The sequence below is a fragment of the Apus apus genome, chromosome 4 (genome assembly GCF_020740795.1).
Source record: "Apus apus isolate bApuApu2 chromosome 4, bApuApu2.pri.cur, whole genome shotgun sequence".
NCBI classification, from domain to species: domain Eukaryota; kingdom Metazoa; phylum Chordata; class Aves; order Apodiformes; family Apodidae; genus Apus; species Apus apus.
The window spans coordinates 14,324,081-14,340,155 of record NC_067285.1 but is presented as its reverse complement, the minus strand read 5'-3'; the positions used below and the strand labels follow the sequence as shown (position 1 = coordinate 14,340,155).

The 16,075-nt window shown below is 57.6% G+C and overlaps 1 protein-coding gene across 2 annotated transcripts in view; it reads left to right on the top strand.

Annotated features, from left to right (window-relative positions):
• The first annotated feature begins 616 nt into the window (after positions 1 to 616).
• The window catches only part of KCNIP2 (potassium voltage-gated channel interacting protein 2), a 44,476-nt gene continuing 29,017 nt past the window's right edge, over positions 617 to 16,075 (top strand). For both annotated transcript variants that reach the window (XM_051619578.1, XM_051619576.1), the window contains exon 1: positions 617 to 710. In XM_051619578.1, the coding sequence (XP_051475538.1) occupies positions 638 to 710 (73 nt within the window). In that variant the 5' untranslated portion in view covers positions 617 to 637. The remainder of the gene's footprint in view (positions 711 to 16,075) is intronic.

Genomic DNA, 16,075 nt, shown 5'->3' with positions numbered 1-16,075 from the left:
GATGCAGCAGGCGTCCTCGACCGGCCAGGGCCCGGGTCCCCCTTCCTTTCTAGCTCTCGGGGGTCCCAAGGCACAGCCCGGCCTGGGCACCGACACGCAGGGCTTGGGGGGGCCCTCGCTCGCACGCAGCGGGGTGGGAGCCGGTCTGCGCTCCTCCTGCCCCGTGCTGTCTCCATCCGTTCTCCGTCCCTGCGCGGTCCCTGATCCCCGGCGCTCATCCAAACGGCCGGAGACCCCATCTCGGTGCAGCCTGGAGCAGGTCCCTCCCTGCTTTCTCCTCGGAACCCCCCGCCCCCGAGCCGTGCCTCAGTTTCCCCGCAGTGGCGCGGCGCTGAGCGACGGGGCCGGACCGGCGGCTCCCGGGAGGAGGCGGGGAAGGACGGGGGGGAGGGAGGAAGGGAGGGGGCGGCCGTGCCCAGCCCCGGCGGCGGGGGGGAGAGGGGCGGCTGCGCGCTCCTGCCTGCCGTACCGAGCCGTACCGAGCCGAGCTCCCGGCACCGCCGGCCCCTTCCTGCTGCCGCGGTGAGTGCCGCGGGTAGCGGGGCGGGGGGAGGCGGCGGGCCGGGGCCCCCCTGCCCGGCGGCGGAGCCCGTGCGCCCCGTCGCGGTTCCCCCCGCCGCTCCGGCCGGGCGGGAAGATGCGGAGCAAGGGCAGGAAGGAGAGCCTGTCCGACTCCCGCGACCTGGATGGCTCCTACGACCAGCTCACGGGTGAGTGCCGCCCGCCGGGGAAGGTGCAGCAGCCGCTCGGGACCACGGCGCGGGGGCGGCCCCGGGCACCTCGACCCGGCCCCGGGCACCCTGAGCACCCGGCTTCCAGACCCAGCTGAGCCCCGGCCCCCACCCGCCCCGCTTCGCCGCACTCCTTGCCCGGGGAGGAGGGGGAGGGCGGCCGCGACTCCAGCGCTGGAGCAGGGAGACAGTCCCGGGGCCCGGGGATGCTCTGGGAATGGGGTTCGAGTCGGTCCCAGCTGGGCGAGGATGGCACCGAGGCAGATTTGCAGGAAAAAGGCCTCCTCCGGAAGGTTGGGATGCTTTGATGGCTTTTGGCCTCCCCCAAGCTCACCTTCCTCACTGCTGCTCCCAGGCTTCTTGGGCACCAGGGTTTGGTGCTGGGCTTTCTTGGCCATGCCTTGGAGTCCCCACTGCACCCTGGGGTAGCATGGCAGCACCCCGGCAGCAGGGTCCCCTGGGAAAGAAGAGGTTCACCCTGCTCAGCAAACCCCAGCAGTGCCACAGAGCCTGGTGTCTTCTCCACCTGTCACCCGGTGTCCCTCAGAACATCTCCAGTGATGCTTCTGCTCCTGGGATGGGGTGGCTGAGGGCCAGAAAGGTCAAATATGACCCTATTGCATCCCCCTCCATCCTTTGCCCCAGCAGGGAATTGCCTAGCTTCCCACATCCCACCACAACATCCACCCATCCATCACACCTCATGCCCTGCGGTCCAGTAGCAAAGCAGCTGGGCTGGAGCTGGTGACACCCCTCCTTCCCCATGTGCTTTCCACAAATCAGGCCCAATCCTGTCCCCTTTCAGACCCTCTATTGCAGGTGCTGTGAAATGGGCCAGCAGTTCCAGTTCCTGCCTACTGGTGCCCATGATGGAGCTAAACCTGTCCATAGCCAGTGGGCTTGGGTGCCCTTGTGCCTCAGGAACTAGGGTGTGTACACAGGAGGCTTCCCTGGGTCCCAGTGGTGCTTCTCCTGCCACAGTCAGGTGTGGATTTTGGGCTTTGCTCTGAAGTTTTGAGGAGGTGGTGGTAGCAGGGCAGGACCTCTGTTCTGCTTTCCTGGGCAGCCCCACATGTGGGAAATGCCACTTGCTGCCTGCCCAAATGTGCTGCAGGGAAGAAATTTTTGAGCTGTGTCGGAACTTGGAACCCACACACAACTTTTGGTTCCTCTGGTAACTTTAAAATGTCCATATGGATTTAAATCAAACTGAGGTTAAAAATAAATTCCAGTCTCTCTGAGGCTGAGACCTTTTATGCCTGGGCTTACCTCTGAGCCAACCATGGAGCAGGAACCTAGGCAGAGGGGAGCTGTGCTGCTGCCTGCAGGGATGGGCCTGTTGGGGAGTCTCTGCGGAATAAGGCTGGAAATACCTGCCCCATTTCCCAGCACGGAAAATGGAGGCCCCAGAAGGGCGTGTCACTCACTTGCCATCACTGTCAGGTCACTGACTGGCCAGTGCAGAGCCGGTGGTTACACCAGCTGCCCAGGCAGGGAGCTAGTTCCAGTGGCACCAATTTCTCCTATGTTGACTGAACGTAACAAAGTCATCCTTCCCTGTGAAGGGAGAGTTGTTTTCTTCCCAGAAAGAGTGCAGAAATGAGGCAGGCAGGAGGAGAGGGGATGCAGCCTTAGCTCTAGGGAGGGTTTAACAGCTCAAGCTTATGCCTGCTAACCTGACCTGGGCTTTCCCAGTTCCCTGGGGATGTGGTGAGGAGCCAGGACCCTTGTGAGGCCATAGTGAATGCCAGTGTGGCTTGGTCTGTCCCTGTGGGTAGGAGGGTCCCTGCTGACACCCTCTGTTTGGTAGCTCAGCCCTGCTTGGAGACAGCCATGAGCAGTTCAGGGTGTTTCTGCAGCTTTGGGGGCCCCCATCCATCAGGGTGTGTCAGGATCTGAGGGATGTCTTTAATGCAAGAGATATTAACCAAGATATTATTTGATGTCAGGCGATGTGACAGCCCCACAGTAGATCCAACAATTGCTGGTGTGCATGAGGACAGCAGTCTGTCCTGCTGCCTCCCCATCGCTTCCCCAAAACAGTGTTGGGGGTGATGAGACCTCCTCAAGGAGGGTTAGAAATACCTCCTTCCAGAAAAAGGAGAGTGGCTAAGGAGAAGCAGGACCCCCAGCTGTGTGCAGGGTAGAAACATCCCCCACCTTCCCCAGCAGCACGTTGATTTTTAAATGTAAAGAGCTTCTGAAGTGAAAGTGCGGTGGCAAGCCCCCATCCCTACAGCATCTCCAGAGGTGCCTGGCTGCCCCAGTCCTCAGCCAGAGCAGCCGTGTGGGCGTGTGGCACGTGGATGTGTGTGTGAGAGTGCCCGAGTGAGTGAGCGAGTGAGTGAGGGCTGCCGTGTGAACGAGGGGAGCAGCCACTGGCTCCGTGTGCCAGGGGAAGACAGCCCGGCTGTGCTGGGATGAGCTGGGATGGGCTCTGCCTGTGCCCCAGTGCAGTGATGTGGGGTGAGGGCAGCTGGGGTGGCTGCTGAGCCTGGGGCTGGGCACCTACCTGGATGTTTAGGAGATAAATGGTTAGGTTACACCACTAGGAAATTAAACCGGTCTATTTCTGAGGTATTTAGATGACGCTAGTGAGACATAAAAAACATCCATAAATTCCATTATTTCTCCAGCCCTCTAATGGCATGAGTGATTAGTGTGCAAGCAGAGCCCAGAGACAGTGTTGCAGGACTGCTTTGGACATGGCCGTCCATGTGGGAGAAATGGGAGCCCCATGCCACTTTGCCCTGAGGAGCACAGGTACCATGTCCCTGGCCCCAAATCCTGGCAACAGGAGAAGTGAGGGCAGCTTGAAAGCAGCTTCCCCTCCTGTCCACCACTCTTTAGGGGTGTATGGGTGGTGGGGCTGCCCCAGCCCCAGTTGGGGAGCCGGAGCAGGTGACCTGGGGCCCCATCTCACCCCACAGGACAAGCCCAACCCAGTTGTGCTATGTCCTGCAAGCAGGATGGGATGTGCCAGCACTAGGTCAATGCCTGGGCTGTTTGGGGTGGTTCACATCCCCTAGCTGCATTTTGGAAGGATGAGGGGTTCATCTCCAGGGCTGTTGGTTCCCTGAAAGGGAGTAGGAGGCTCACTTTTCACTCCTGCTTTTTCACTCCTGCTTTTTCACTCCTGCTTTTTCACTCCTGCTTTCTCCCTCCTGTTGTCATGTTGCGGATTCTTGGGCAACCACTTTGCTCCACACTGAAGGCAGCTGCAGTGTTTGCAGCAGGTGAGCAATTGCTACAGAGACCACCTGCAGAGCTTTGGGATCCTCCTGCCTCCCAAGGCACAGCTGATGGATGGGGAGTCCCCAACTCTTAGCACTTTCACAGCCCACCCAGTGAGATGAAAACAGCATGTACCAGTGTAGGGGCAGCACAGCCTCTGGCTGAGCTCTTCTTCCTACCTGGAGGGAGGGTGTTTCAGAGGCATCTCTCCCAGCAGCAGTAAGAAACGAGAGATGGGGCCAAGCTGTCTCCCACAAACATTCCAAAGGGAGGACGGTGGTACCAGGCTCCAGTCCATGCCATGGGATAAAGTCAAAGACCTGTGCCCCAGTGATGCATCTGCTGCAGGCAGGTCCTGGGTGATGGGCAGATCTAGGGCAGTGCCAGGGGCTTGCTCTGCTGCTGGCAAACCCGGCAGTTCCATCGTGGCTGCTCGCAGCCCGTGCTCACCTGGGCAGGAGGAAAATCTCTGTGAGCTTGCTGCTGTGTTGGGCTTCCACCTGCAAGAGGGAAAATGTATTGCCCAAGGTGTGGAAGGGGTGTCAGTGCTAGCCTGCCCTGAATAATAGTGTGTGTAGGGGGAAGAGTTGTGATCTGCAGCTGAAGGATGGATTGACAGGGTCAATGGGGTGGCAGTGAGGGCAGGAGGCAGGCAGGGGCTGGGTGCCCTATGTGTGTGGTAGGTTGTGTGCTGTGGCTGTGTGCTGGGCTGGATCCTGGGGAGGGGGACTGGGATACATACTGTGCCTGAGACCATGGCAGTGCCTCACCCAGAGGCAGAACAAAGCTCCTTCTCTTGCCCAGTTGCTTCCTCAAGCAGCACAGGGTGCATGGCCACCTCACTCTGCCCTGCCCACGCTGGTCTGGCAGGACGAGCTGCCCGCATCCCTAGGGCCAGCAGCACTCATGGTTTGTCGCTTTCTAGAAGTAGCCCCCAGAAGGGGTGACATACATCAGTGTCCTTCCTCTGGGGGACATGGGAACCAAACATGCTACGCATCCCCCTGTTCCACTGCTAAACTGCCTCCTCCATGCTGCCACTGCTGCCCCATGCAACTCGCCTCCTCTTGCTGCTTCTGCTACCACTGCCTGCAGCCCGGTGGCTTGGCTGGGCTGGAAGCCAGGCTGACCTTCAAGCCAGGTCCCAAACCTCCCCAGAAGACCCCCAGTTCAGGGTGGGGTATGGTGGGGAAATGGGTCCCAGTCATGCACTAGGGTGGGGGGCTCCTGTGGGGTCCCCTCTGTGCCCAAGCGCCATGCCCTCAACAGATGCTGCACCTTCCTGGGGTGATGGGAGTGTTGCCTGCATCATCTCTGTCTGCTGTCTCCCTCTCTCTGGCATCTGTACCCTTCTGCCTCTTCCCTCTTTGCTGTCCTGGCTTGTCTGCAGCTCTTCAATGCTGATAGATGCCCTCTCAAGGGGTGTTGTGGCCTCTGCTGACTAGAGGTTGAGATCCTGCCAGTGGGGATGCGGGATGCTGCTCTGAGCCCACGCCAGGTCAGAGCTGCATGCAGGGCAGGGGACACCAGGAAAATGCTGCTGGATACCACTGCCCGTGGGTGGATTGGATTTTGCAGGTGGAGAGGCTAGAGCTGAGTTTTTGGCAGCTGCTGCTGCATCCCCACAGGCAGAGGCAGGTTGGAGCCCGCTGGGAATTGGTGGCACAATATTAATTGACAGGAAGTTCATGGGTTTGGTTGGGGAGGTTAAACGGCTGATTTCTGCAGATGCCAATGCATAATTCATGGGTTGTCACAACTTCAGCCATGGTGCACAGCTTCTGCTGCACTGGGCTGGTGATGCACGGGCAGGGAGGGGTTTGCTCTTTCGCCATCTATGTGTCTGGGCATGGAGAGGAGTTTTTGCCCACAGCTGGCTATGTTGCAGCCAAAGAACATGTTCTCAAGACAGTGGTGCTGCTGCTTTCCTCCTTGTGTGGTGTGCTGGGAGCAATTGCCCCCAGAGTCTTGGGAGCTGGGACAGGGGGAGGTTTGGGAGGGTGAGCAAAGCTGGTCCTTGGAGTGGGTTCTGGTTTCCCCCACGACATACCAGGTTTATACATCCTGGCTGAAGCTAAGCCTCATGCACTTGCCTGGCAGCTGGAGCATCAGTGTCACTCCAGCCCTGAATGACGGAAGAGACCCCATTAGTGGAGCTGCTCTCCCCCTCCCTCCCTGGCTCTGCTCATAAATGGTGTTTTCATTAAAAGAAGTGGTTTGGTTTTGTTTAAGCCAAATTGCTGTGCTTGGGAGATGATAAATCCATCTGCTGGCAAATGGCTCTCCTGCCACCAGGATGGATCCCAGCTCTGGGCTTTAATCGTGCTGCAGATGAATGAGCCTCTAGTGGAGTGAATCTCCCTGTTGTGCCTGCTGGGGGGACTGAGCTGGATGGGCTGCCTCCCCGACACCATGGAGAGGGGCTCTTGCTTGGAGTGGTGGTCAAAATCATATGCTAAGGGGTTGTGGAGCCCCAGGACTGGTTATTGCTAGGGAAGTGAACTGCTGGGGCTGGTGCAAGCAGCTTCCCAGGGAGCAAAGTGGGACAGAAGCCCCTTTGCACAGGGCAAGGGCTGAAGGTGGGTGCAGGGGTCCTGTTCAACCCATTGTTAGTGCCAGGGTGCTCTGCCAGCAGCTGGGGCTGGGTGGGTGCCATGCCATGGGGGTGAGCAGCAGGACAGTGCGTTTGTTGGGATGTAGGGGATGGAGGGGCCCTGCTCTGGGTGATGCCCCACTCGAGTGGCTTTGCAAAAGGGATGTGGCAGCAGGGCTGTTCTGGGTAGGAGGATCTTTTTGGGATCCTTCTGTCCTCTGAGCCATAACAATGGCTCAGGCTTTTCTGGCTCTTTAGTAAATTTGCCCTCTGCTTCAAAGGAAAATGAGTGATGCAGCCCCTCAGGAGCAGTGTGAGTAATTGACTTGTTTGGAAGCTGACAGGGATAGAGGGCATAGAGGGAGGGTGGGGTGTCATCTGCATCTGAATTTGGGTCTCTCCAAACACTTCCAGTCTGTTCCAGACAGGGCAACTCACCTGTCACGTCAGGATCCCTCCTGTTCAGGTGGCTGGCACCCCTCCTGACCCCATTGCTGCTGGGGGCTCTGGGGTGCAGAGAGAGGGTTGATGTCCCACCCATGCTGCTCCTGCTCACCTTAGCTGGGGACACTGGGGACCAGGGGACATCAGAGTCTGGAGGCCATACAAGCAGGTGCCCCACCTCTGACAAGGACCACGCTGGAGCAGGCAGAGAATACTCAGAGCCTCAAGGGGCAGTGCTAGGCTGGCAGCATAGATGGATGGCTTTGCCTGTGGCCCCTCTAACAGAGCAGGTCAGAAACAAGAATGGATTGACTAGCTCTGCAGGAGGTCTGGTGGCATGAATCTACTGCCTGAGCTCAGCTGTATGGAGATGGAGGAACTGACCAGGCAGGAAGGGACCCCCCTGAGCTGACCTGCTGTGCACCCATGAGCCACCTCCTGGGGCAGTAATGTTCCTACTGGGAAGTGGCTTGATAGCCTAAAGCAGGGAGAGGTTTCTTGGCAAGATGCTACCATGAGAGACTGGCACAACCCTGTTGCTGAGCTTCTGCGGGGCAGAAAAGGGAACCCTGCTCCAGGCACTGGCTCCAGCAGCAGGGCTGCCCTCTTTTCATCACTGAACCTGTGCACTTGCACATAAAAAAGTGCTTTTTAGGGATGGATCATCAGTGACAGTCTGGCCAGGATCTAAGTCACAGGAAAGAGGGTTTCCATGCTTTTCCCCTTGGCCCGGCTGGGGAAGGTGGAAGGGGAAGGTGCAGCCCTGCAGGATGCAGGGAGGCACTGGCAAACTCACATATCCATGGATCACCCTTAGACATAGCAGGAGCCATGGAAGAGCCATTAGGCTGCTCTCACCTGGTTACTGCAGCCCATCCAGCCACAGCAGGGTGGGAAGAGAGCTGGCCTGCTAGCTAATGAGATTAGACAGGTGAGCCACTGCTCCTGCTCTGTTTGCTTAATTGCTTCTTCCTTGATTGAATTTTTAAAAACTGCATTGCTTACAGAAAGCTCCTGAATGGGTTTAAAGGCAATAATCCACCTGGCCCTCTGTCACTGTAAGGATCCCCCTGTGCTACTTGGCAGTGGGTTGTTGAAGTCCCTGGTGTGTCTCCACGTGTCTCTGGTGTCCCCAGGAAGGCTGCTCTGGTGGGCTGTTGACAGCTCTTGATTTACATCAGAGGAAATACTGATTAATTTTTGGTGGTGTGACTTAGCAAAGCCTCCCGGACATGAGGGAGAAGGGAGAGAGTCTGGTGCCAGGCTCTGTGCTAGATCCAGTGTGACAGGTCCCCTTTGCCCCTGACTGCTGCCCGAAGGCTGTGGCAGGCAGCTGCCCATCCTGCTGTGCTCCAGGGGACATGCTGGAGTCGGGGGGCTCCAGCATTTGGGCACAGCTCCCCCAGATCTAGTTGCACCTGCATGGGATCTTGGCTCCCAGTCTGACCCCAGAGTGGTGGGGGTGGCTGCTGGTGCTGAGTTTTGGGTTTGCAGCACAGATTGGCAAATCAGTTGCAGGGCTTGAGCAGCACAGCGAGGGATGCTGTAATATGCTGTGATTAGGGCTGATCCTGATGTCCCATGGGGACATCTCAGCCCTCTCCTGGGTGGTGGGATATGCCCTTAAGTACCTCATTTTTTCCCCCCTCCGCTTTCCTTCCAGAAGTTGCATCTTCTGAGCCCAGCCGCTGGCTGAGCCTGCACCGCTCTGTCTGGCCCGAGCAAATATCCTCCCACCCTGCCCTGCCTCCCTCCACCGTGCAAAGTGAGTCACTGCCCGGCACTGGGAATCATTCATGTCATTTCCCCCTTTGCCGCAAAGTCATTAATGTGAGTGGAATAATTTGTTGCGTAACGGAGAGGATCAGCAGGAGTGCTGCTCTGGTGAGTGACGCTTGGCCCTGGCTCCCCATCGCCCCGGCCACCACTGCCCTGGGAAAGGGCAGCTTGGTGGGATGGCCAGCTGGGAGCATCCCAGGACTTGCTGGGCTTGTGATTCCACAGCCACATTGTGCTGGCAGTGATGATATGAGCTCCATGAGATGTCTTCCTGAAACTGCTGAGTCCCACCTGGACCCTGGCTGGGAGGGATGAATGTGTTTGTTGTGGCTTTGGTGTCTGATCACTCCTGCACAGCTCTTCTGAAAGAGGCTTGTCCCAACTGCTCCACAGTGACAAGGGCCAGAAGCATCTCCTGCATTGATCAGGGTGTGTGTTGTGGCAGCCTGCGCCCCTGCCATGTCCTTGCCTTGGCCCACCGTGTGCTGCTCCAGCTCCTCTAAGCTTCCCAAACTGTGGGGTCACAAGCGCTTCCTACCAACAGCCAAATCTCTCCTGGCTTCTTGCTTCAGAACCAGGGACCCCAGGAAGCCCCAGCAAGGTGCAGGCTGTGTGGGACTCTTTGTGGCTCCCTTGGGGCCACAGGGCCACTCTGCAACTGCTCACAGCAAGGTCCCAGCAGGCAGCAACAGCTGGTGATAGCAGCCCCATGCATGGGATTCAAACCAGGACTCCCTCCTGGGGACCTCACAGCCTCCCAAGGGGAACGCTGGAGGGGGAACTTGCTGTCCTCATCCAGCCCAGCTCAGGACTGTGTGTGCTGGGAGCCCTTTTGGGACCACATCCATGGGGGCAAAGAAGCCTTCTGTCCTCTTCTTCATCAACTGCAGACCCCAGGGACCCACCTCTGCCCTGGGTCACAGCTCTGGGGCAGCGACATGGGTCCCCAGGGGCCGTGGTGTCTCCCCAGCCCCAAGCCACCCTGCTCCTCCCTCAGCACTGTTTGTTTTCTCAGCCCGCCCTGCTGTAATTACAACCCGCTGTCACTCTCTGATAATACGTTTTACTTTTTATCACTGCTTAATTAAATAACGGTGGGGAAGTGAGGGGCTGGTAACCCCTTGTTTGCCAGCATGCACAGCTCAGTGGTGCTGGGGAGGTCTCTTGGGGCTGGCAGAGAAGCTGGGTGGGGGCAGCTGTGCCCTGGCTCGGGGGCACAGTTGAACATGGGTACGTGTGTGCCCCTGGGAGGGATGAAGTGCTGATTTTGTTGTTCATGGGCACAGCATCTCAGGCACAGACATTGCCAGGCCATCCCTGAGGAAGAACCCTAGATGTGACTGCCGTCACCCTGTCTGTAATTCTCCCCTCAGCTTGGAGCTATGCCCACTGCCAGGCTGGGAGGAGCGTGTTAGCAGGGTGCCTGCTGCCAGACCAGACATCCCCACCCACAATTAATTGGTGCAAATAAGTGTCCCTGGCAGCTGCTGCTGGGTCAGTGATCTCTGACCGAATATCTGCCAGGTGCTCCCCCCATGGGGCCAGATGAATGGGTTCTGTTCCCAGCTTGGCAGACCATCCATCCCCAGTTGTGCTCAGGGTGGTCCTCAGTGTGGTTTCCATCATAGCATCCTCAGGAGCAGGATGTGGCCCTGCTTAAAAAACACACAGGCAGAGGTGATGGCAGCACCCCCCTGGGCACTGTCTGTCCCACTGTGATGGATTGGAGAAAGGTCTGATCTGATGGCATTTCCATCTACCTGAGAAAAGAACTTCACTGAGCTTCAGCAGGGCAGCCTGGCCCAGGCAGGGATTGATGGATGTCCCCAAACTGTTGCCAAGTCCCAGGGTTTGTTTTTGCCTTCAGTGAGGAACCGGGTTTCTTTGCAGATGCAATCCCCTCCCTCTTAGAGCCAAGTCCCCCTGCACCGAGCTTGGTTGTGCGAGTGACATCACAAGCTACACTTCCCTTCGGTCTGGTGGAGGGTGGGGGCAGCTCTTTGCACTGGTGATGAGGTGTACAAGAGGAAAGGCTGAGGTAGACTGGAAAATGTCCTCCATTTGTGGACTGGCCTCCTGAAGCTGTGGGTAATTGTTGGGGGCAACGATCAGTCTGGGGATGGAGAGATTTTGGGGGTGTTCTGGGGCTTCATGACAGGATGCTGTGGGGAGAGGAGCTCCCTGCCTATGTAGGGGTTGTGTGCAAGCAGCGGAGTGTAGGTTGAGCTGTAGGCTCAGGATGCCTCTCCTCCTGATGTGCTGCCTGTCCTCCCTGCCCCTGCCTGTCTTCCTGCCTGCACTGGGTTGGCAGCTCAGGGAGTCGCTTTGCACAGATCAAAGCCTGGAGGCACCTCTCATCTTGGCTTACCTGAGTCCTGCCTGCCCTCCAGCCTGGAGCACAGGGGATCCGGAGGTAATCCTTGCAGATGGGATGCTGCTGGCTTATAGCAGAGCCTCTTGCTTCGTGGGAACCACGGAGAACTGTCCCTTGAGCCCAGGCAGTGATGGTACAAATCTGCTGCTAATTAGACTTGAAAGTCCTCCCGTGAGCTCAGGCGCAGGATTGATATTTGATTATTAACATATTTATTTCTGAGCCTCTCAGCAGGTCTGTCACTGGAAGGCTGTACTCACCCCTTGAGTAATTGCTGGGCACATTTATTCCTATCAAGAGTTCTTGAGGCCTCCAGGGGAGAAGTGGCTTTTCAACTCTGTGTACTTGTTTTGGGGTTGTCTCACCAAGGTGTGTGGAAAAGACATCTTGCTGATGTTTGAGAGGTCCTGAGTGGGAGCATGGTCCTCAGACTCTCCTCTGTGCCTCTCACCAGTCTCTCTCTGAGGTGGGATGCTCCTGACTCTTGTGCCCAGGTGGGAATCCAGGGGGGTCTTCTCCTACCTGCTCCTGGGTCTGTTGATTCCAGGCACCAGGTAGGTAGCAGAGGCAGGGTAAGGACAACCCTGTGGTGTGGAGCTGGTGCTGAGCACTGCAGCCCAACACAAAGCCACCTGCCACAGCACACCCAGGGAGAGCATCCCTCCCTCCAGCAGAGGCAGAAAAACTGCAGTGGAAACGCTGCCTCTGAAACAACCAAGAATAGCTTTCCTGTCCCCAAAATGTCAGTTTAACAAGGCAGTCTCTGGGGGCCCACCTGGGCTGGCAGTGGGCTGAGCGGGTGCCCTGTAGAGATGCCAAGTGGGTGGCCTTGCTGCCCTGTGGGGCAGGGAGTGCTGGGCAGGGGGCCAGAGTGCTGAGCCATCTCTCGGGGAACAAGAAAGGTGCAAGTGGGCTGTGGGTTGTCAGGGGGACAGCACTGACTTTGTGTCACCCTTGTCCTAAGGCCTCCAGGTTCCCCAGCCAGGTTGTCACCTATCCAGGGGTTCCAAGCCAGTGCCAGGGGCTGCTGGCATGGGGACAGCTGAAGAGTTGTGGGTCAGGATGGCAGCTGCATCCGCACTGTCACTTTGTTCTTCTTCCCTGCCTTGTCGCTGCATCTCCCCGTGCAGGGATGATCCAAGCCAGGGAGCTGAGGACAAGAGTTTGTTGCAGCACTGGAGTTATTAATAGCAACAAACACTCTTGGTGCCTTCAATCCAAGTCCATTTTGGGGGAGATTCCTGACGTTTGAAGTATGTTTCCCCTCCCTGGGATCCCTCAGGTGCCTTATTTCCCTCTCCCAGCAGTGCCAGTGCATACAGGAGCCCCTGGATAAGCTGTGATGCTTTAATGGCCTTTCCCATGCCATCAGTGTCTGGCTCGGTGATGGAGGGTGTCCTGCTGCCTGCCCCACAGGCAGCTCCACGCTGCCTGCACATGTGGGAGCTGTGGTTGCATCCCAGCCCGTCCCTGCTGTGTTTCATCCCATCACCATGCCCAGCCAGAGCTGTAGGTGGCTGAGTGAGCACTGATTGCAAGGAAATTAGCTTAGTGCCATCTCCTATTTATTGGAGCCCAACCTGTGTGTGATTGCACAGGGCTTGTTATTTTGTCATCATCATTGTGGCCTGGTGGGGGGCAATGAGTGTGGCAAAGCTGGAGAGGAGTTCACAGGGGGGCCAGGACAGGTGGCAGCCTGCTGGGATGCCAAGGGCCATGTGCTCCCCTAGAGCAGATTTGAAAGCTGGGCTGGCATTGCTTGTGGTCAGGCTGAGATTTTTCCTGGTCTTGGAGTTCAGGAGACCCTTGTGAGACTTGGAGTGGGAACTGGGACAGGCCTGGGGACATGGCATGGTGTGCTGGGGATGGAAACCCCTGCTGGTCCCCATGGGGTGCCATGGGCACAGAGCAGTGTGGGCATCCAAGGGGCAAAAGGATGCCAGTTTAGGTTAAAGAGATGCTGTGGTTGTGTTGTGCCCTGGCATGAGCCTTGTACCCCGGGACAGCAAGGTCCCTGCTGTCAAAGGCTGCGGTCTTTGGAGGTCCTGGGGCTGTGATGCTCTCCTGGGTGCCTCCAGAGTTGCTCTGTTTTGCCACTCCAACAAACTCAGAGAAGACTCCAGATGCTCCAAGCAGGCTGTAGTGTCCTTGCTTACCACTGCTGTCTTGACAAGTCAGTCCTATAATGAGGCTTGGCCTCAGCTCTGGCTCTTTTCCCTTCTCCGTGCCTCAGTTTCCCTGTAGATGCTGGTGCTGGTCTTTACCCTTCCTTTGCAGAGCATGAAGGGTCTTGGGGCGCACCCCAGAAGCCTGGGTGGGGGTCGATGGAGCTTGTCCCCCCCGCCTTGTCTTCTTCTCCCCCCTGCTCAGTACCCTGTGTGTGGGGGTGATGAATTATTCACACCCTGTCGGGGTGGGTGTCTGTGGCCACCTGCATGATGCCAACGGGGCTGACGTGCTGCCAAGCACAGAGAGCTTTTCTGTGTAAATCCCTGAAATATTTAGCAGAACTGACTTAAAAAATACAGCTTGGGAAGAGTTAGTACCCCAGCATAACCTGGAGGGCTGGGGGCCATCGCAGGGGTAATGGGGGTGATGGACACACTGGTGTGGTCCCTAGGGTGGCTCTGGCCCCAGTCTCTGCTCAATACCCACCACCCAAGTTGCTGGTGGAGCTTGTGTCTGTCTGACCACCCATCCATGAATGTTTCTGCTTGTTTCTGCTTGTCTCTGCTGTCAGATGGTGGGGGTGCTCCCATTCTTTCCCTGCATTGCAGGAGTGCTTTGAAGCTCACCCCAGGCTCAGTCTACTGGCTAGAGCATGTCCCAGTCCCCAGCCTGGTGCCACCAGAGCCAGACTGCTGCCCCAGCACCTGCTGCTTGCCAGCTGCTGGTAGGTCAGTGCTGCAGGACTAGTGCACAGCATTGGGCCTGGCTCCTACCCTGGCAGTGCCTTCCCAAGCAGACAGATCACATCACATGCATTTTTTAACAAGATCTATCAGCTGAGAATGAGCTGAGCTGTCGTTGCATGTTTGTGATCAAAAGCAGACATGCCCTGGCAGCCTGGCGCAGGGTGGCCCAGCACACCACCCCTCTCCATCACACAGCTGATTGACCTGGCATTTATTCTGACAGAGCAGGTTGCAGGTGTGTTGCCCCTGCATCCCTGGAGGTACCAGGGTGACCAGCAACCTCCTGCCCAGCGTGGGTGTGGTGACTCCTGACTCAAGCATCTAAGGATGGGGGCAGAACTGGTGCTGCTGTTGGGCTTTGTGCACAGCCCTACACCCCAAAACTGCACCTACTGGGAGTTGGAGTGTGCTGGGTTTGCTGGCAGCCAGTGTGAGGTAGGAAAGGGTTTGTTCTTGTCCTGGAATATATTTTGGGTGAGGTTGCTCCTGTCCCCCTTGCCTCCCTGGCCTGGTGGGGTGGTGGGTGCCTGTGGTGGGCCCATGCAGCAGTGTTGTGCTGTGAATTTCCCTCTGCAAGCACCAGCAGAGCCCCCGGGCTATGCTTGGCTGTGACAGCACATCTCATGTCAGAGCCGCTGCAAATCCTGCCTGCTAATAGCTATGCAAATTACCTCATTAGCTGCCTTATTTGTTTTCTCTGGCATCACATTTTCAGCACTTCCCTGATTTCCAGAGGCTGCTGGTCCGCAGGGCTGGGAGGAGGCAGGAGCGGCAGCGGGACCGCACGCAGGGCTGGCTGTGTTGAGCCTTCCTCTGCCGATGGCAGCAGTGTTTGGCTCCGATGGAGCTACCTGCCCCGGTGTAGTGTGGCTGGGACCAGGGACTTGTGAGTACCGCAGTCCCTGCTGCCAAGATGTCCTCCTCATCCCTTGACGTGCCCTGGCTCTGGGGTGAGTCTTGCTGAGTCCTTCCTCCAGCTAGGAGCCACCCTGTCCCCTTGCAAAGCAGCTGTGGGTTGGGCATTGCTGAGATGTGTATGTTTTCCATCCCCCAGAAAGGGCAACTGCTGGATTTAGGTGCAGAGAAAACTGAGTGTCTGCCCAGTCCCTGTGGTGACCTGAGGCTTGGCACAGGGCTGCAGGGTACCCTGCATCTTTCCCACCCTGATTGTCTTTCCTCGTTAAGGGAAGTTTGCTTCCTTGCCACTCTGATTTCCGTTCCTCATTAATGAAAATGGGTCTCCTTCCCACTCTGATTGCCTTTTCTCCTTGAGTGAGATGCTGGCACATGCTGGCACAGGGGTTTGCCCTCTGCCAACCCCAGGACAACTCTGTTGAGCCCCCAGATACCCTGGTGAGGGTGCCTCTGGCTGGACCCCTGCTCTGGTTCTGTTCCCAGAGCGTGTGGCCTGGCCTGAGACACTTTGAAGCATGGGCACCATCTAGGGCTGTACAGGTGGGAGAAGTCCCCAAGCACCAGCACAGCATGGTGCCCCGTGGGAATGTTCATGTCCCAGGGTGTCCCTGCCCATGCTGGGCACGCATGTGAGCATGTAGCTTCCTGCAAGGATGGCTTTTTCTGGTTGCATTTTCCAGGGGTGTTCAGGTGCCCAGGACACCCCTGGCAGTGGGGCAGGGTTTACACAGGCACCAGAAGACCCATGTACAAGTGCCAGCCCTGAAGACCTTGATCCAGCCAACCCGTGGACTTGTCTGTGCCACGTGGAGCATGCGAGCATTGTGTGTGCTCCCCTCCTTCTGTTTATCTTTTATTTTTCCCCTTCTCTTTGTGGCTGAGCTAATGAATATTTCATGGCCAGGAACCAGCGTGAATTCCCCCGGCTGCTCCCGGCCCCCAGCGCTCCCGCGACGGGTACCAGCCCAGATGTCAGTGGCTTAGGAACGATTTGTCTGCCAAGAAGCCACCTCAGGAGGAGAGGACCTAGGCAGGGAAGGAAGCAGTGGCTCTAGTGTGGACAGCTGTGTCGTGTCCCCCTCCCCGGCGA